Below are 21,445 nucleotides of genomic sequence, written 5' to 3' on the forward strand. Positions count from 1 at the left end.
AAGTTGGGCTGGTTAATAATTGTAAAAGGCTTGTTTTATTGCATATGTGGGGCTTTGGCAGGGCTACCACTTACCAAGTATATTTTCTTACATCTTTCTTTATGTTAGTTACCGCCAAGGCAATGCGTAGATGAAATTATTTATACCATAATATTTTGAAACTGTAACTTCTATTCTGTATTTTTGTGGCTTGTGTAAGCCTTCTCCAGAGCTGCTGCAGCTGGGGGTGTGCTCTGTTTTCTGGAGGCGGCCGAGCCGTGGCGCTGGGGGCGGCCCGGGTGTCTGGCTGCGCCGCGGTCCGCGGAGCCTCGCGTGTGCACAGTGCGGGTGTCAGGGGTGGGCACGGACCTCCCGGACATCGCCGCCATCCAGCCTCGCTGCTCAGCCTCTGCTCGTTCTTTATTCCAGGAGGAGAAGAGGAAACTCTGTGGAGCTGGGTGGCAAGTGCGGCGTTGCCAGTAGATACAGGGGATGTTGTTACCTCCTAGCTTATGTTTGGACTGTAGGTGTCTGAGAACAAATACCTGGGCTCTGATTCTCTCACCCTGCACCAGCACATTTCTCTTGTACGTTTTTTTGTTTTCGCTCAGTGGTTTCAGCGCTCGCTTTGTGGGGAGGTATGGGACTGTAAAAACCTCAAGGTGATGACAAAGATCCTGATAAAGAATTTACTACATCCTCGAGGTGTCTGCATCTTTTTTGTGCTGCTCTTACTTGTTTGTATGCTGTCCTTGCTACCTATCTAGAAAATACATGGCAGCAATTTCTGAAGCAAACAAAACTCTACTACTTCACATACCGATTTACTTAGTGGCCTTTGATTTTTTCAAAAATTACATCAGTAGTTGTTCAGCTCTCCTCAGTATTTTTTTTTCTGTCCCAATTTATAGATAGATAAAACTGTTGTGAACCTTGCAGTTCACAAAATACTTTTTCCTCTATTCTGAGATGTTATTTTTTTTTTTACAAGTGGATTTATCTTTTTGTTCGGGTGTATGCATCCCAGCCCTTAACTTGAGATGAGAGAAATGTGAGGCATTGGCCCCTTGTTCTGTTTCCTAATCCTCCCTTGCCTTTGCTTTTCCACGGACAACTTACTAATGAGCAAATCTCCGGGACCCACAGATGCTGTGTTGTGGTTCATGCAGAAGTGTATGTGTAGACTCTTTTCACAACTTATAACTGCTGTTGCTTGGAAGCTGCCCCTTCTAGAAAACCTTTTCAGAGCTTGCTCACAGCTTTACATGTAGTTTTACATATAGCTACCCTACATTAACTGTTGGGAAATTCCTAAATGTTCTGTTCAACAAACTCCCCCAGGTCTGACTTACTCCAGCAGTCATTTGTGGGTTTTAAAGCTACCACTGTAACTGTGAAAAAACCTAGCAGGGCTTTGAAATCTGAAGAGTTACATGGTGGAAAAACCTAAACCCATTCCTGTAGCTGTAAACCTGACTGGTTCTCTCTTACAATATTAAGGGTTTGGTATCTCTGTGCTGTGTTTTTCTTTTATTGTCACCTCTGAACTCGTGTTTTTCTTACTAGACCTGATTTCTGTTTGTCTGTCAACACAAATTAAGATAATGGAGCATTACTAATGCGTGAGAAAATGAGTCTCTGGAATTTACAATTTGTTACTACTTTTAAAGGCATTTGAAAAAACAAACCAAAACCATTGTTATCCTGTGTGTGCTCAGATCTCAATGAGATCCTTTCAAAAGCTTCTGTTGGAGGCAAGTTTGCTTGCATGTTAACATTAGCTAATATAAATAGGTAAAAAACTGTGAAAATTAGGGCTTCTACTGCTTATCTAACAATGATCACAATCCTTGTCTTAGTGAAAAGAAATCTCTTAACTCTGAAAATATTTTCTTTTATACTTAAAAACCAACTTACTGCCTTCTGGAGAGGATTTCAGACCTGATTTGTTCTTGTAGAACTCATTCAGACTCATATTACTGTCTGAATTTTTGATAAATTAACATTAAGATTATTTGTATGTAATGTAGAGATATTGGTAAATATCTAGGAACAAGGATATAAATGCATTTCACAAGATACAAAATGGTACCTTACATCCATTCCATTGTAACAGGCAGGTGAGTGTAAGTTATTGGTGTATGCCATTTACATTTCTGTTACTTCTTTCTGTTGTGGATGTTTTTTCAAGCTAGCATGGAAGAAGTTTTTCAAGAAAAAAACAATGAAGTAAACTTTAGTAATTTTACCTATTGGTGACATTTCCTATCTTGAGGAAATGTAACGTGGTTTATAGTTAAATTAGGTCTGTGTTATAATTTATATTTGGTAAATCAAACATGTAATTTTGGCCTAAATGCAGTGATCTGAATTTATTGGAAAAGATGTTAGAGCTGTGGGAAGAAGACAGAATGTCTACTACTCCTCTTGAAAATGCTGCTTTTCATTGTGATGTGGGTCCTGATATGATTAAAACTGCAGTTTCACAAATATGTACTTTCAGAGCTGTTAAGATAAATCAGTTGCCAATTACCTGATGTGTTCCAGGCAGCTGAAATCCCACGGATGATGATGTTTCACCCACTGTGAATTATTGCTTTAAGCAAATACACATCCCGGCATTTCAACAAACTGGGAATAAACATGCAAATTAGAAGCAGTGGTGTACATGAAATTTCAGAACATGCTTATTTTTCTGAAGTTTTGTTGTCTGACATAGGCTTCAAAGAAATGAGTATTTCTGTCATCTGTAGTGTATCACTTCCACTGAAATTTCTGCAGTTCCCAAGTTTTTCGTCTACTTGTACGTAAGGCCCCTTTGTTCCTTCTTCTGCCCAGAGGTTCTTCACCTATGGGTGGTGAGGATGTGATGTTCTCTTTGCTTCCTGTCATAGAATGGTTTGGGTTGCAAGGAACCTTTAAAAGGTCATCTAGTCCAACACTCAGTCTTTGATTAGATTGGGTTTTCTCGCTCTCCAGCAACTGCACAACTGGTAAAAGTAATACCTGGGAAAGGGCAGTGCTGTTTGCCCTAATCTCTCCTCGTGAGCTGTCACCCATCCTCACAGTACTTGCTGAGGAAAAAGCAAATGTTTCTCATTTTATTTCTGTATTTCTTGTCCATCTTGCCAGCCAGCCATGTGCATGCACGTACAATTTTCCAGATGCATTTTTTCTGGTTTTACATTACATTAAGCAGGTTTTTTTCATTTAAACAAAATTCAGCTTTATAGAAATTGTGATGCATTTAAAAAATAGTAAATTGTTAGGTGCTATTGAAATGAAAGGCATAGAAAAGAAAACAATGAAATTATTGCTGGAAAGGGGAAACTTGGCCAGGTGGTACTATTAACACTGACAATTCATGTGATTTTTGGTTTTCTTGCTGATATGTCTGTCCCAGCATTCAAATAAAATGTAACGTACTCCTTTGAAGTGGTATATCTCTGGTGTTTAGCAGAAGATAAAAGTACAAGCTTGTTTTCAATGACATTTCACGCACAGTGATTTCAAAACCATGAAAAAAAATTTAAAAGCATTTCATTTCAAATGTTCAGGAAATAGATGATTTGTCACAAATGAGGTAAATTTGTCTGCTAAAGGTTCACTCTCCTTACTTTCCTTAGTTCGTAGAAATCCTAAAATGTGACATTTCGGGTGACCGTGATCTTTTCTCTGGGTTAAAATGTGCTCTTCCCTAGTGTAAACTTTGTGCCAAAGTGTAACCAAAGATCTTGCAAGGATTTTGCCTGCTTATGCTCGAAAGCTTTCCTAATATTGCTGCTACCAAGTTTGATGACCATTCTTGCCCTATAGATTTTGTTTGGCTGTCTAATACAGGTATACTTTGCTATGGTACTTAACAGGCTAGACATTTTTCTACTTGTTGACTTTAGGGGATTTGGGGTATTCCTGGACTTCAAGAAAAGAAACAACAATTTAAACCTTAAATTGACTAGAGTAGAGGCCCAGATATTTCAAAAGCTATTACATGTGCTTGTGAACCTTCTTTCCCATGTCTCAAGTTTCAGTAAATGGCTTTGTCCTAAAGGACCACAGTAATCATCTCACACTAGGTAAATCACACACAGCCAGTGGGGGTTTTTTTGGGAACATAGGGGTAACCCACTTACATTTACTTAGTCTGATCGGTCTTCTAGGCATATGGCTGGATGTATTGTCTCCAACATTCACCTGTCTCTGAGATACAATTATACATCAATATCCATCATGTTAGGCACATTGTCTTGTGTGAATGATGGGCTTTTTTGATCTTGTATGTAAATTGATAAAACAAACAGCCAATAACTATTTTGTCAAATACTGACATGCACGGCTTGGTTTATTTTCCTATAGATACTACAGGTTCAAAGTTCTTTTTAATGGAATCTGTGAACCACTGTGTAATTTATTGCACCAATTAACACAAGTCAATACCTTTGCAAGTAATTAAATCAGTTTAAAAATGTTGCACAACTCACCCATCTGCTTGAAGTGACGGCTAAATTGCAGTATAATACAATTTAAAAAGTATACTTCCATAACTGCTACTTCTGTGACAGCACCTGCACTGTGTGCATGTATATTCCCATATTAAACAATGTAATTTTAATTACATGCTGTATATATTCTTCATTCTAGCCCATTAGTTTTATCCCCATGTGTGGAAATGCTGAATCCAAGAAACAAGGCAGTAAATAATACTGCCTTTTAATGACCAATTAAAGCAGCCTATCATCAACCTTGGCATCAGCTGTGTTACAAATTCAAAGTACAGCTATGCTTAAAATACAATAGTAGACTCTACTTCTACTTGGGAAGTAGAGCCAGCCTCATCCTTACAGGATACCACTCTCCAGAGGCAGCAGTTCTTCATTTCATCAGCCATCCTGCCAAAGTGACCATAGACATAATACGAAGCCTGAGTGCCCCTTGCGAAGTTTGTCCCCAATGATCTGGGCCTTTTGTGACCTTTGGGAGGGAAAATGGTGTTCCAAGTAAAATTCATTAACTGCATACTTTTAAAGAGTATGGATATGTAGACATATTCCTGTTGAGGAATCCCCTGGTGCGGGTATCTGGGGTTGAAGCTGCGGATTGAGCTCTGGTGGGAGACGGGGCTGGGAGCTGCTGGTTCCGCAGGACAAAGGCAGGAGGGCAGTGGGGCCCGGGGGAATGGACACAGGGACACAGCAGGAGCCGAGGCTTCCCTGCTCTGGGGCTGTGAGGGGATCAAAGCCCAGGGGTTCCTTGGTTGGGGAACATGGCACCTGGTGGTCCAGCTGTTTCTGTGTTATTCCGGTCCCAGCTGTGCAAGTGTGGCCTTGGGAGTTCGGCTGCCGGAGCCTCGGGAATGGGAACACTGGGAAGTTTCCTTTCCAACATGTACCATGTCCATAGCTGCTGTAGCCTTGTAGCCTTAGTGGCTGTTCCAGATGCTGCGAGAGGTTCATTTTCTGCTTTAAATGTGATAACAGTAAGATAAGCTGTCCTGTCTGGTGAAATGAATCCAATAATGCAGTTTTTGATACCTCCAAGACAGCGACGGAGAAAAGTACTGCTGTCTTCAGCCTTCGTGCAAATTCTCTTGTAGCAGATTCAATACCAGATGTCTGACTATTAGGAAGATATGAGGAGAGTGGAGGCAATACAGAGAGCAGAACCAGATAAAAAGGTTAAAACATTGAAATTGTGGAATAAAGTATACTTGATTAAGTGGGAGTTAAAATGAAACATAAAAAAATGCTGTTTTGAATTCCAATGAACTATCCAAGGTTGTAAGGAAAGGTAAAAGGAATAAGGAAGAAAAGCCAAACAACCTTAGACTTGTGATAGTGATCTCTGCAGGCAGAGGCAAGATGAAAGATGATACATCTCTTTTTTTTACCATATACCTGAAGCAGGCAATATCAAAGTAAAGATTTTTGAAGGAACAACTTCAGGTGCTACTTCTCCCCTGAAACTTGCTGCAATCAGTTTTCAGGCATTAGTGCAGGACTGTAAACCTGTCCTGCAAATATGGGCCGTCTCTTCATAAGAACACGATGTTCTTGTTTTTGTGGCTGGTTTGAATGGATACCTTTAGATGGGAGAATGCTGAGCTATGCAAAGGCACATAAGGGAAATGGAAAGAGTGATGGAAATAACAGGGAAATGTTCCAGATTGAAGCCGATTAAAAGTGCAGAAGAACAGAACAAGGCTGACATTTGTAAATCAAGGAAAAAGCTTGTAAAGATGCTGTAGGGTGTTCCCTGCTTCCCCCTTGCTTTTGCTGGTATCCTGAGGTACCGAGAGAGGTCCCATTTCATTTTGAAGAAAGATGTCATGTTAGAAAATAGGACAGAGAAAGGAATTCTTTAAGAAAAAAGGGATGCTTGATAGATGCAGATATGGTAGGTGTTAGCCAGCACACCTCAAGTTTGGGGTATTTGCTTCACCCAAATAAAAGTTGCCTGCATTCCAAAACCACTGCACTTAGTTCTGTCCAGCTTGTTATGTAATGCTGCCTTTGCAGAGTAAGTGCTCAAGGATAAATCTTGCATGACAAATAAATGCCTCTTGCTCTTGGCTCTTTCAGGTGAGGCAGAAATCTAATGGAGATTCAGCTAATGTGCAGACCTAGCAGAAAAATGGATTTTTTTCCTGTGTTAGGCAAGTCATCAGAGGAGATGCTTGACACAACTTAATTGCAGGTGTGGGTGAATAAATAAGGTGCATTCTTTCTTTTATTTCTCCCCAGATGACTCCTCTTCTTCCACTTCATATATTCGTACTTTTAACAAGAGAAAAGGAAGCAGATGCTATTCAGTACAATGTTCTGTATCATATAGATCTCCTTTTTTTGATGCGTTACTGCTGTAATAGGCCAGTGTCAGCACTTTTCAGAAGGTTTTCTACATGCTATTTTCACTTAGGGCACTGCAAATTTCTCTGGAAAATCTATGAGAATCAATTAAGTAAATGAGAAAATAGAATGCTTGTAATTAAGATAATCAAGCTACATGAAATCTACCCTACTAGTGCTAATATCTGTATATCTCCAAGCTGTCTATTAATTAAACACCATGTAAGTGTTGCAATTAGACTCAGGCTGCTTTGGTGGAAACAAGAGAGATGAAAATGATTGGAAGGGTTTTACTGTATGTGAAACTCTTGGTTGGTTTAAAGCATCTCACTGTGGTTTCTAAGGTTGCTGTGTTGCTATAGACACTCCTGGAATGCCTGAGGACTCTTTTGCAGGCTTCAACTACTTCTGGAACAGGTGACCCAGGGAAATACACTTTGGTTTGCAAAAGCTACCCTTCTTCTCAGGGGTGGGGTTATTTTCCCCTCATTTCATGAATGAGTTTTGGATATTGTGCTCTAAAGCCAGTGGAAAACTGGTTATATACTTAGTTCTACTACTTCTTAGTTCTACTTAGTTTCTAGGAAACTACAAAGGGGAGAATGGGGAGAGATGAATTTTTCTGATGTTCTTACAAGACAAAGACTTCTTCCTACTTTTGTGTTATTTTGGTGTGGTTTTTTTCTTTTTCTTTTTTTTCTTTTTCTTTTATTTTGATATGAGGACCCTGGAGTTGCCTAAATCTCCCTGAGAGACAAAACAGTATCTTAAGATACTTGTGCTGGGAGACAAAGGCTACATGAGACTTACTGGGTAATCTGAGTCTGCTCAGACTGTGATTCTTCGTTTATTTTCTGGTGCTTTGCAGGGTAGGGGAGAAGCAAAAGGCTCTGTCACGGTCACCATGTGTCTGTGAGAGACCAGGGAGAGCCCCTTTCCTCTGTATGGGTGACCTGGGTGGTCACAGCAGCTTCAAACAACTTTATTGTGGTTTTGTGAGAGGTGAGTTTGGGGACATGTCTCCTTTTCTCCTTAGTATAGCTTTTGAAGGCTGCACGCCCACATGTTAAGACACCATGCAAGTAGCAGAAGAGTCATGCTGAGGGTGTCAAAAAGCCACTTTAGAATGGCCAGACCTGGGTCTCATTAGCTGGGGCTGCCAAAGCAGCTAAGTAGGGCAGAGCAGAGGATGAACTCATCTGCTACTTTTCCAGATGTTGCCGGGGCTGCACTGAAGTTCAGAAGCTTCAGATGATGTAGTACATCTGACATGGGTGGGCATCAGCTTGATGCAATTGTTGCACAAATAATGAATAAAAGTAGTGTTTTGTTTATTTTTTCAAAAATTTTTTTAAAAAACCTGCTTTTACCACACAATATTCTTCCTCATGACAAATGAGCCAATTCACTGACACTGTGTTTTCAGGTAATACAATTTACATTTCTAGAAAGAAGTGAAGAAGAAAACCTACAGGACACCTCAATTTTTCACTTTTTTTTTTTTTTTTTTAATTTGACATTGATACGAAAAAATAGTATCTTGATTAGCAGCTTTGCTGGCAATCCCACAAAACTGTAAATAATACATTAATCTAAAAGAATGCACTCCTACAGACACTATAGATAAAACAATATATACAATTTAGACAAATAAATACATAAGTACAGTCAGTCATATATAATGATACACCTAAATTTCGGTTACTGTTGACAAGCTTTTCTAGTTAATTACACTCTTCATTTACAAATTGCCATTGCCATCTACATTAAAAATGACAAAAAACCCCGCAAAGAATCAAAATTGATACTTAACATTATTGTTAGGAAATGTGGAAAATGAACCTTGAGGCTTCTGTTTAAATATTCTCATGGTTTTAGCAAAATAAAAAAGAAAAAATGCTTTTGTGAAAAAATTCCTCCTAAAGAGAGGCACTTCCCTCCTCCAGCTGCTTTGCTCAATGTGCTTTTTTCATAAGCATTTTGGAATCAAAATGTGATTACAGTCACACATTTGAAGTGACTACAAGCCAGCATGCTTAACCAAGTTGTCATTTGTCCCATGCCCAATGAAACAAAATGACTTTTAAGTAATATAAAGATTTTTTTGATTAAAGGACGTCTATTGGAAACACTTGTTTCTTAACAGTATCCCGCATGGCACAAATTCTACTAAGTGGAAGGGAAAACTGTCCCTATGAGTGGATGTATTGCTACCTTTCCATATCCAGGTTCCCATAGTGAAATTTCTAGGCAAAGTGAAAACAGGAAATCTGAGTGTAATGAGCTAATGAAATATAATACCAGAAAATTAATAGAAGTAGAAAATTAGGATTTTGTTGTGTTGTTTTAAATTCACTTGACAACAAAAGAAAAAATATCTTGTACATTCAAAAGTTAGGGCACACATGCTTAAGGCTCTTGAAACACTGGACAAATATAATGCCTCACTCAGCTCCATGCATAACAGAATGCTACATAGCAAGCAGACTGACACATATATACAGCTGAATACAGAAGAAAATGCCTTAGAAATATGTACATCAGTTTCAAGATGAACATTTACATTTCTGTTGAAGGTCTATCTATTTATAAATGGCAGGAAATACACTTTTTCAGATAGTATTTTCAAGGTGTACCTTGCAATTATTAATGCAGTCTACTTGTACTAGGAGAAGTTCAAGGCTACCATGCTACTTGAGCCCTGAGGTATCTGGATCGGGAGCCCTGCTGTCCTCCTGGTTACTAACCAAAGGCCACAGAAGCATCAGCAGAAATAAGGCAACCAAATCCATTTGCTTGTGATTCAGAACCCCCAAATTACTGCACAGTGCAGAGGGATAGCAGAAGTGATTGCAGCCTGCAGATTCAGATTATTACAAAATATGTTCTGGGTAGGATGGCATCTGTGCTATCTGATTTACCCAAGGGCTGGGGATGAATTTCACCCTCATTTCCATTCATAAACAAGAATATCATGGGACTTGTGTAAGGAAATCTGAACTTCACCCAAATCAGCCGGTTATATATTCACTTATGCGATTGGTTGTACCTTGGAAGTTCTGGATTTGATAGAGCATAGCAGCTTTAACAAGGACTAGATCAAGAAGGGAAGGATAAATCTTATTGTGCTGCAAGAGATTTAGCATTTTTATAAAAATTACTGGGGTTTTGGTTTGGGTTATTTTTATTTATGAAGGGTACACAAGCTCCTGTTAACAGTAACCCCTAGGCTGCCTGTTGTGTATCTTTATCTTTAGATCTGACATAGATTTGCTTGAGATGGCTCCTGCTAGTGACTTAAAAGCCAGGTACACTTTACCTTATTTACAAGTAGTTTCTTTTGAAATGATAGTGCTGCATCTGTGAACAAGACTAACAATTTGCCATGAAACTGCAAACCTTTTAGGGTAGCATCTTCGTTCCTCTGTTACTGTTGTGAAGTGCTGTGTACATCTATGGCAAAATCAGGTCAAAGTTTCCCTTTGAATTCTTCTTCAGTTAATTTGTGACAACTTTATAGACATTCTGAATAACATACAGAGTCAAGAGTTTTGCGTATGTTACACATAACGCCAACTGCAATGAACGAGACTTTGTGTGTGCTGAGGACGGTGTGAGTAATCTACAGCTGATAATATCCGGTGGGTTTTGGCGTTTTGGAACTTGTGTGTGAGTTCTTCATTATACGTTATTTGCTGAGCAATGTCATATTTCACCTCCTTGTTATAAGGCGGTACTGAAAAGAGATGGCCTGAATTTATCAAAGAGTTTTTACAACATTTCATAAGCATTCATTTTCAAAATACATAAAAGCATATTATGCAACTTGAATAAATCTTTTGTACTTGATTTCTGTTGCATGTCCAGGGGATCTCCTGAGTGGGGACCTCAGTGCACATTGACTGTGGTGAGTAAACTGAGAGCTTTAAAAGGTTTTTAAAAAGGCTAGAATTTGGGTAGTTTTAATAGGTTTTTCTTTAAAAGCTCTCTATTTTGCTGTGAAGTTTTTACTTGATTATGTACTCTGTTGTCCAATCAACAGAAAATTGATTGCATTCTTTTGTTGGACTATATTCTTCTTTTCTACACCATTAAAATTTTGTTAGAATCTTGTTCTTATATGTGCTGCAGCAAAAAGTAAAGCTTCCCCTTAAAAAGCTGCTTTTGTGTTACTTGTTTTTAGGTAAATAGTGCACTGACTGATGTGGAAGAACTATGCTGCTTATTGACACTTTCAGCATTCAGTATAATTACATATTGCTATTCAAGATGCTGAATGGAGAATCCATTGATACTAATGAGAGACATTGCCTCGCTTTTAAATTAAGATATTCATGCTTTTCATATATATTTTTAGGTAGTTTTTCATATATCTCCCCTCTTATTTCAGCTACAGATTCTACTTAATTTTAAAATTGTGTTACATATTTTATGGGCTATTTTAGGAAGTGTAAAGAAATGGGTTATTCTGAAATAATTTAAAGAAATACCATTTGGTGGATGAAAATACATTTCAGTGTGTGGGTTTGTTTCTAAGGCCAATGAAACTTTGATGTTCTTACCTGTCTAAAATCTGCTATTACACCATTAGTAAGCTATTTGGGAATTGCACACATACTATAAAATACATATGTCAAAGTAGGTCTACAAGTTCAGTGCAAATGTATGCTGCTTAATTTATTAACAGGCTCTAAATAGAGACGGTTGTGGGGTGTCAAAAGAAGAGTAAAAGTATGTTTGTAATTCTTCGTTTCTTAGAGCCTGGTCATATCTCAGAGGCTGGGGTGTGAATTGTTAAGCAGCTCATAATAGTTTATTACTGTCCTTTTACACACAGATGCAAGAATGGATATGTGCAATAGATGATAATATACAAAATCTGGGATTTTACTCTACATCCTTTCAATTGGCATAATGTCCTTATGAAAAAGAGCCTGAAGTTTGTAAACCAGTAGTCAAAGTGAGAATGAAAAATCAGTCATTAAAAATCCTCTCACAGGTAATAGCCCACAGGTTAACCTGTAAATCAGCAGATCACTTTGTCAAAAAATAACCAAACTCAACCAAAAATTTAAAAAAGGTATTTACATCTGTAAAAATCTTAACATCTAAGATGTTTCTTGCTGGACATGTCATTCCAAATTCTGTGCATTTCTTCTGGTGTTATCTGGTGCACCGTGATCACCCTGCGGTACCTGCACAAGCTGTAGGCCATTTTCCAGTGATTGAAGCCACTGTTTTGGAAGGGGTGAATGCCCAGCTTCCGAAGGCAGAGTCCAACGTACACATCTTCAAGGTGAAGAAGTCTGGTGTGAAGGGAGGTTTTGTAAATCAGTTCTGCTACATCAGCTGAAAAAATGTAGCCAGTGCCTGAACAGAAGGGTGGGTAATTGCTGTCGGGATACAAATCTCTGGGCATGTACCACTTACTGCGAACATCTCTTATTGGTCCTCCATTTATAACATAACCTGTGAAGTACCTTCTCCTTGGCTTGGTGTTGGGTTTGAGCAGCTTATAAATAAGATTGTCCATATTTACAAAAATATCACTGTCCGTCTTCATAACGTACTTTGCTTTTGAACAAAATGTTGCTACCCACCTCATCCCCATCAACGTTTTCAGAGTGAGATTATGGTAAGAGTCAATAAAATCTTCCACAATGATGTCATGAAAAATTTGGCTTTCTTGCTCCACCATTTGATTTAACACAGGATCTGCGTTTTTTCCAAGAAGAAATAGTGTGGCGATTTTAATTCCTTTAAAGTTGTTTTCATCTCCCCACGTTTCTCGAATGGCTTGCCTTGCATCAAACTCTTTGTGAGTCGTACTGATGAGAATGACCAAGAACGGGGCGCTCTTCTCACATTTGTTGGGTTCATTGATAAGGAAGTCAAAGGAATGTGGATTTATAGGTCGAGTTCTTATGTTGCCAAAGGAAACGTTTTTTCTGGCTATGGATATGCTACTGACCTGTCTGTGGCCCGTGTAGGAAGAAGTAGGACGAGTTATGCTTAAGTACCAAAGAGCGCTTGCCCAACAAACAACTGTCAAAATATATAAACATGAGACCTTTGAAGCCATTGTTCCTCTAGCTCTTCTATTCCACGTGATGAACCAAGAGCCTTTGTACCGTGAGTGCACCTGTGTCCTGGAGAGGCAGCATATTATTAATGAAACTTGAAAGTTCGATATAGAAATGTAACTCTGTAGTCATTCATGGATCTCAAATAGGAGCTATTAACCCTGATGATACTCAGCTTTTCTTCTTTTGCTAGCAGCAGCTTCCATTTCTTGGAATTTTCTGTTATTTCTGAAAAATATGAAGAAAAATTTTCCATTGCAAGACCATAAAAGCCTAGGGCATGAAAAATGAGCTTATATATGGTTGGCCATTAAGTGTCTTAATGCATTTCTCAGATATTCCTTTTTTCCTCATGAGGTACCAAAATGTAAGATTGTGTCCTGGAATAGAGCACTGTAAATGAAGTAACGCCTTTCTGATTGGTAATTTCTCAGGGATGGTTTTCTATAAAAGAAGATAAGCAGGCGTAGCATGTTGAACATTTAGATATTTTTGAAGGTATATGAAAATAGTTTTATGGTTTCTAGCATTTTCTTGCTTCTTAGCATTTCTTCTGGCCAATCTTTCAAAATGTGCTGTGGAACATTTTAAAATTATTTAAAGAATGAAAAATAGTGTGCTTTCTTCTAGGATCGACAGCATCTGTGCACACAAATACTTACAAATCTAATTTGGTCTAAATGTTAATATGTGTCCTGCTAACAAGAACACTTTGGTGGAAATCAGACAGAATGGAACTGACTGGGAAAGGTACAGAAGAGACAGAGATGTATGTGTGCTGTCTTACCCATATAAAGATCAGCGCTTGAGGAGACTCCATAAAAGTCTAAAAATAAATTAACACAGTTCAGTTATTCGTGTTGGCTTCCTTCTCCTCTCCCCCCAAACCAATCTTTCCATGAGCAAACATAATTTGTGGACCATGTAAGACAAATCACAATGGCAGCTTAGTAATGGTGATACTTCACTGGCTGGTGTGCTGGGAGTTGCCTGCCTGGACAGGGTTCTGGCACTGACAGTCCTATCTTGGGCTGTTCCAGTCTTGCCTCCAGCATCAGGTAGTTTTGAGACTTTCCTGGCTCAAGGGAATGTGCCAGCCCTGAACCTTCCATTGCTCTTGGCAATTTTGCTGGGAACCAGTTCTGTTTATCATCATTTTGTGGAAATGAGACAAGCTGCCTCAAGCCTGCCAGCTCAGTGCTGACTCCTCCAAGGCACATCAGTAGCTGGAGAGTGCCTGTAAGCTCCACCTTCCTGAGTTTTTACTGTTGTGTTACTTCAGAGCTAAAGGATAGTAGAAGCATGCAACAGAAGAAATTTTTGCAAGAGTCTCTAAAATATTTAACATTTATTTTGCATAGAGCAAAGTACGTATTCATATAAAAAGATAGAAGCCTTGTCTTAGAAATGTCTCCTCTGATGTCACACCACTGACACATTGCAGTCAGACCACCCTCTAGGCAGGCCATTGGAATGAAAGGACTGTTAGGTACCCTGTGTCATTATTTCACACTGAGGTTTAAGAACAACAGAGAAACAACCTGAACATTTGCTGAATCTATACAAACTGTAGTCCCCTTACAAATTCTTATAGCTAATACTGTTCTTATTACATGCACTTTTAATTATCTAATGACCGGAACTCACATGCTGTTCTTCCCTTTCACAAAATAGGGTAATGAGAATTTTTTACCTGTTTCAGAGCTTCATCACTTTCAACTGCTTTTGCCCAATAACTGGGGCAATTTAATGAGGTGGAGATGGGCTGTGATCTCCTTCATTACTTGTCACAGGACTCAGGGTTTGCAATCTTTTCCAACCAAGCAGTACTAGCAAATGTTTAGGAGCAATGCCTTTAAGTGAGACCTTTAATTGCTCCACAGGGTTGCAGAATACAACGATCTTGGCAGGGCAGACTCATGTACATCCTTGTAAATAAATATGGTTGTGATAAATATATACACAGATGCTACTGTAATGTCCGGAGAGGGGATGTATCCTGCTTTAACAACCTGCTATGATACAGTTTCTGAGAAAGGCAAAACCCATCCCAGCTCTGGTACGTTGGTTTTGTTTCTGGCTTCACTGTGAAGCTCTGCTAATGCTCCCACTGGAAATGCCAGTGAGGAAAACCACCAAGTGCAAAAAGCCATAATGTAATGAAGACACAAGAGTGTAAAGTCTAGAAAATTGCATTAATAAAGAAAGAAATACAGCAGTTGTGGATTGGAGCTGTAGAGCAAGAGATACGTAGGTCAGTGTGTTTAATAGACTCTAGCATTAAGATCTCACAAATAAGTGTAATATTCTGCATATGATGTATTATTTTAGGAAACTATATATTGCATTATCTAGAAGTGTATGCTGTTCTACATCTTTTCTTTCACAAGGGTAGGTGCATTAGTTACCGTGAGCACTGTGCAGGTATCTGAGGGAAAGGAAAATTGTAACCGATGCCTCTTACAAACTGCAAAATTACATAAAATAGCTTTACAGTCCAGCAATGTCATGGCTGTGATTTCCAATCTTGTGTAATCTGAAAGGATTAGAAGCAATAAAGGCCTTACTCCATTTTGAAGAAAGATTCTGAGCTGTTGTAGGGAATTTTTTTCTCAGTTATGAAATCTATTTGTAATTGTATGGGATGAATGGTTCTTATATTGGCCTTTGGATTGCTGTCTCTTGAAATTTATCTTTTTTTTTGTTGTGTATTTGGTGGGATTTTTTTTCATTTACTTTGCCTTTTAAAAAGGAAAACAGGAGTTGAGATGGTGTGCTTTGGTTTGGAGTGTTTTACACCAACCCTGTAGAATTCTTGAGCAAAGTGCAGGTGAGGCGGTTAAGAGTAAGCAGGCTGTAGTTTTCCTGATGAGTGAAATTTTAAATTTCCTTATTTTTTAGGAAGATTGAGGGCAAGACCAAAATGAGTGCTCCTTCCTATTCTAGCTCTTGTGAGGTGAAGATGTAAAAATTAAAGTTCACATTCCTTCTGTGAGCTTTGTGCTATGCAAGGGGAAGATACTTGAAAGAAAAGAGCATAAGCAAAACTGGCCAATAGTGTAAATGTGATACCAAATTAGCTGAGAAGTCTTGGTCTGTAATTTACATGAGATTATTTTTGCCTCCAGGACTGATCTCGCTGCCTCTCTGTAGTATCACAGAGGGGTTGGATAAGTAGCTATGATGTGTATTTTTTTTTGGCCACAGAGCAAATGCCCCTACAGATTATTTCTGGTAACATTGGTCCTGCCCAGTAATTTCAATAGCATGTAGCTTGCAGGAGCAAGAAAGTACATGGCTTGATTAGGCAGGGAAAGATGAACTAAGCAGTGAAATACTTACTTTGTGATGTTTTAGCAGTCAAGAATTTCAGAGGTTGCCAAATTCTATTATTAAAGATGATGCTAATTAATCAAGATCCTAAACAAGCACCTAACTCAGGCTCAGCTGCAACACAGGAATAATTCTAGGAATTTTGCAAAATTATTCACAGTATCACAGTCTGTGACAGGAAACCTTTTTGTTGTCATGTGTTTGTGAACCTGAAACGAGTTTACAGCCTTGTGAGACTTGCATATCAAGGATGTGAATTATAAGGAATGAAATCAGAGGGTAAAATTAATGTATTCAAATTATAGTTATTTAAAAATTTTGTGTTAATCACTCATTTGGAAAAGAGGAGGAATGAAGTATGTGAACTAAGATCACTGTGATCAGAATAATGACTGAAAGCACTTCAATGCCCACGTTACTGTACTTCCTTTAGCCCTTTGCCCAGAAGTTGTTCAGAATATTTTTAACCTCATCAATAGTAAATATTTCAAAAGTTGCCTTCAATATTTAAGTGTGCAGCAAATTCATTTATATATTGTATTTTAGTCCTAATGATGGATTCAGTATATCATCACTGTAAGGATGACTTCTTTTGTCAGTTGTGCCATGATCTTCTTTAATTTGGTGTTGAAATTTGAAGACCTTCTAACCAGGAGGATATGGGCAGTAACAACGTTAAGCTCTTGGATCCTTGTTTTTAAAATTGTTTTCTTCTGTCCCTTTTTCTAACCTGGTAGTCATACTACAAGTAATAAAAGGCTTAAGCGTTGAGGATAGAGGATTGCTAAAAGCAAATGTTTAGCGTCGTGTTTCTGTACTGTGACACAAAGTTGTGCATTTAATTGCACTTTTCACAGCTCATGCTGTGCAAGCCAGAGAAGCCAGCCAGTTGGAGCACAGAAAGCTGTACTGTGTAACTTCTGTAAGTAATTGTCTTGATGAGGACTGTATTTGCAGCAAACCTTTTATGAGCTGACTGCACAACAAGAATAATCCTCCAGATAATGAGCACTTTCGAGAATCTTGTTAACCGTTCATGGGCAATTTTCAGGCAGATGCCAAATGAGTTCAGCAAACGTTACTCATCAGTGGCAATATTTTGCCAATATTTTGGAATGCTGCTGTCTTTCCTGAGAGGCTGTTGATCTTTCTTTCAAGAAAGCCTGTCCTGCATAAGTGCAGTTGCATTAATGTGTCTAGATCACAGTGGATGCCCGTGATAGAAGCCACAGCTCTTGAAGCCTGGCTGGTTGTCACAGTCGTGATCCATGTCGTGTCATTACTGCTGAGGGAGGTGCTGAGGGTGGTCAGGGTGCTAAGTGCTGGGTATGACCCTGGGTGAGAAGCCAAGGAGGATCACAGCTGTTCATCCTGACACCCAGGAGTCTGTTAGGCAGAGCACAACTGAGTTAAATTAACACTGTGCATCTCTGCCAAAATGTACCTTTTCCTTTCCCTGGAAAAAAGAGGGAATGCAGTTGCTAAATTATTTAGCAAATGTAGCAAACTCTTCTCATTTTCCCTGAAGAGTCATTTTTGTAAGTTTTCTATGATCATGGCTCTCATCTGTATATAGACCAAGATGCTGAAATGTCTTCACCATTTATGAAATCCTTAAATTACCTAAGGAAAAGTCTGTGATTATTACCGAATCTTGTTGAGAAGATAATTATACTGAACATTAAGAACACATCTACATGGAAATCTGGGGATCTGTTATGTTCTAGGCTGTATGTTTTCATAGTAATTTCTGGAGGAAATTTTGGACAGGTGGCACAGGTGATTTAGCAGAAGACTGCAACCTCCTTTCTGGGAACTTAATTTAAAGTTTCTTAAATATTTTAAATGCTTATTCTGCCTGAGTGTAATGGATCTGAAACCAAATCAGTGCTTTTCATTATAACACTGTGGAATGGGGCTGTAACAGATGCAGAAGACACAGGCTTGGGCTGAAGGGAGGAAAGTACAAGCATTTGTTTCAGGTCCTTGTTTTTTAGAAAAATAAATTCTTCTATTTAGAAGGTTCATAGCTGTCATATGTTAAAAGAGGCTTGTTTCCCTTCTCTTCCTCAAAGACAATGAGGACAAATATTTTCTGAATCATTCCTTGTTCACAAATATATTGATGATAGGCTTTACCCTAGACAGCACCTGAATGTGAAAGCAAGTGCAAATTTCATACTAACAGTTCTCTTTTAATGGATGCTGATTTGCAGATAGTTTTTATTGTAGTTCATCATTAAATTGAAGAATTGAGCCCTGGAAATAAATGTGGTATTTATAAATTGCATTTCAATATTTACTACCTGCTCCTTATGTGAACAAAAGGGAAGAATGTACTGTCCATTAAGGAATCTTAGCAAAAGCTTCTATAGGGAAAATGAAAGTTAAAGAATTTTCAGCAAATGTACCTATGCTACTGAAACTTCTCTAATTTTTAAAGAGCTACTGTAGTCTTTTAAGAGTTAAATGTTGTCTACGTCAAGGTAAATGTTGTCTATGTCTGCCTGAGTGACTTTTCTGTATTTTCCACTTGAGATTTTTTCAATGAATCTATTTCTATGAAAACAGGATTTTCTCTTCATTTTGAAGAAGTCCTGAAATGGCCCACATAAAACAAATAAACAGCAATTTCATGGCTTTCTTTCTCATGTTTAAGAACAAATCATACAACTATTTTTTCTCAGCAAAATAATTTACAAGTGAAAAAGTAAACAGTGTCCACCATGACTAAGCTGTGAAGTAAAATTTTCAATTGCAGCCAATGAAACTGTTAAAAAAAATATTTAGGAATATTTGGATTAACAAAACCAGCAGATTTACTGTGACTGAGGGGAACGGGATACATTACTAGTTAGGAAATATGAGCTTGGCATGAAGGACCATTCCTTGGCTGACATTGTATAGAGGTGGGATCTCAGTGTTGGTTTGAGCAGCTTTTCTCTCTGGCTTGGTTTGTGCATCAGGAGCATTACAGCTATAATTTCCCCTTCAAGTTTTGCAGCTCAGGATGTATTTTCTATGCTGATGTTTTTCCCCCGTCTTTCTCTGAGATAACCAAGGGGAAAAAAGAAAGTATGATTTTGTAATATCTCATATTCACATGACATTGAAATGGGGTTTTATTCCATTTGGCACATCTCAACATTACACTTTCAGTAGCCCTCTTTCTGTTTTAATATATTTAAAAACCAAGTTTCTCTGTCGAAAACATGCAATGGCTGTGACCACTTAGTCACTGGTGGTATCATACGGCTGATTCCATGTGGGGAGAGATGAAAGGACAGACCAGACCGACCCCCGAGGACTGTCTCTACAATGGATTTCTAAAGTTTTAGCAAATCAGCTGTGCTTGGTCAGATACTAATCTAGAATGGTCGTGAGCTAAATTTTACTCAACTGAAAATAATACTAGAACTCCCCGTGCCAGTCAGGTGTTCTGTTTGCTGTAATGCTGATTGCAAGTGATTTACCTGGAGCCAGTGCTTGGGAGTTTTGCTGCTGTCTTTAGCAGAAGGCGTTTTAAGCATATATCATTTGCACTAACTAAAAGGGAGAGAAAAGAAATTAGAAACAGAAATTGAAAGAACAGAGTATTTTAAAGCAGAAATCTTATTATTTTCTTTATCTTTTCTATTAAATCACCCCTGAGATGTCAGGGGCCAGATCTGTATATTTTTCCCCATGAATACTTTTCAGAAACAAATTTAAAAAACATTTTGTGACTTCATGTGATAGGTGATTTGTGATTGCATCAATCACGTCCTGTTACATCAGTAATGTGCCAGTTACATCTCACTATGGTTATAAACTGATGCAAATAATATATTTCACTTTGGGTTACCATAGCCACAACTGGTTTTTGTTTGTTTTTTTTTTTTTTAGCTATTGTGCTGTATTCTAGTGTGAAATCTCACAGCAAGGTTCCTTAGCTCATGTCACCACCAAATTGTTTACATTTAGTGAAAATTTAGGACAAGGAAAAAAAGAAAACAAGCTTTCAGTTTATAAAAAAATTCAAGGGGGAAAAACTTTAGAACTGCTTTAATATAGAATTTTTATTACTCATGAAACAATTGTACACTATTGAATAGTCCATATATTAAGTTACCTTTAAGTAATAGCATTTGAAATCAAGTGTACTGTTGTTTTTGTCTTAACCTTCTTAAATGTCACTATTATATTTCCTTTGCATTCACAGTGATGCCTCTGAAACTGGTCTGAGTTACGACACCAAGAATAGATGACAGTGGCCTTGATTATATAAATTCCTATCCTAGTGTCACTGCTTTTCTAATTAATCCTTGTCAATAAAGGAGGAGTAATAATTACATGAAGACCAGAACACCTGAAATCACAGTGTCTGTGGGGATAACTCATCAAACTGGAAAATGAATTTACTTTCCATAATTCACATACTCTTGGGGGCATCAAAAGAAAAATACAAACAGTTAAAGCTTCTGGATTTACTGGGAAAAGTCCTAAAATAGTTTTGAGCCTGCCCATTTAAGTATCAGTCATGATGCTTGAGGAACTTGGCCTTTAACTTCATCAAAACTGGGGATGCTACAGGCTGGAAACAGCTATATATAAATACATTGTTATAAACTCTTATTGATGGTCAATAACTGGAAGGATTCCACAGTATCTCAGGCATATCTGTGTGATCTATTGTAATTGTTATGTATATTTACATGTGATCGTTGGAGAGATACTTCTTTTTAAGGCTGAAAAGTAGCTAGAATGCATGTTATTTTCCCATTTTTTTCCACAGCAGTGAGGCTAGAAAAATTTGTAATTAGTGAATTTAGCTGATCATATAATAGCATAGATTCAACTTTTCTGTTTAAGGAAAAGGTTAGGTATTGTCAGATGTCCAAGGAAATTGTTGGATACTGTGACACTGTGTCTATGTGGGCTTTTTTCTTTCTTTTCCCTGGAAATATTCTTCATGTTGAGGAGGTCCTAGAGCCTTGACCTGTCCACACATGAACAGATTGCAGTACAGGTTTTTTCATGTTTACATTACAGTAATTAATGTGAAGCCATGTTGTGAAGCATTTATCCCCATGAGCTGTTTATAAGTCAAGCTTCAGGTTTCTAATTCCCATTGTGAAGTTGTGATAAATTTAACACAGGCTGTTGCTTCTAAAATTGCATGTCTCTTACAGAACTGTAACTTAAAAAACCCCACAACCAAACAAA

The 21,445-nt window shown here is 38.1% G+C and overlaps 1 protein-coding gene and 1 long non-coding RNA gene across 2 annotated transcripts in view; one reads left to right on the forward strand and one right to left on the reverse strand.

Moving 5' to 3' along the window:
• Nucleotides 1-21,445, forward strand: part of LOC136293344 (uncharacterized) — a 60,385-nt gene that overhangs the window by 6,097 nt on the left and 32,843 nt on the right. The window lies entirely within an intron of this gene.
• Nucleotides 8,025-19,787, reverse strand: B3GALT1 (beta-1,3-galactosyltransferase 1). Its single transcript, XM_066190003.1, has 3 exons — nucleotides 19,714-19,787; nucleotides 13,695-13,733; nucleotides 8,025-13,135 (listed from the first exon to the last, which is right to left on the reverse strand). The coding sequence occupies exon 3, from the start codon at nucleotides 12,904-12,906 to the stop codon at nucleotides 11,926-11,928; it is 981 nt and encodes a 326-aa protein (XP_066046100.1). The 5' UTR covers nucleotides 12,907-13,135; nucleotides 13,695-13,733; nucleotides 19,714-19,787; the 3' UTR covers nucleotides 8,025-11,925.

Source organism: Chamaea fasciata, unplaced genomic scaffold (assembly GCF_029207755.1).
Source record: "Chamaea fasciata isolate MVZ Bird 193981 ecotype frontalis unplaced genomic scaffold, bChaFas1.0.hap1 SCAF_8, whole genome shotgun sequence".
Lineage (NCBI taxonomy): Eukaryota > Metazoa > Chordata > Aves > Passeriformes > Sylviidae > Chamaea > Chamaea fasciata.

Coding starts and splice junctions, on each gene's coding strand:
- B3GALT1 (XM_066190003.1), bottom strand. CDS start 12,906: ATGGCTTCAAAGGTCTCATGTTTATATATTTTGACAGTTGTTTGTTGG.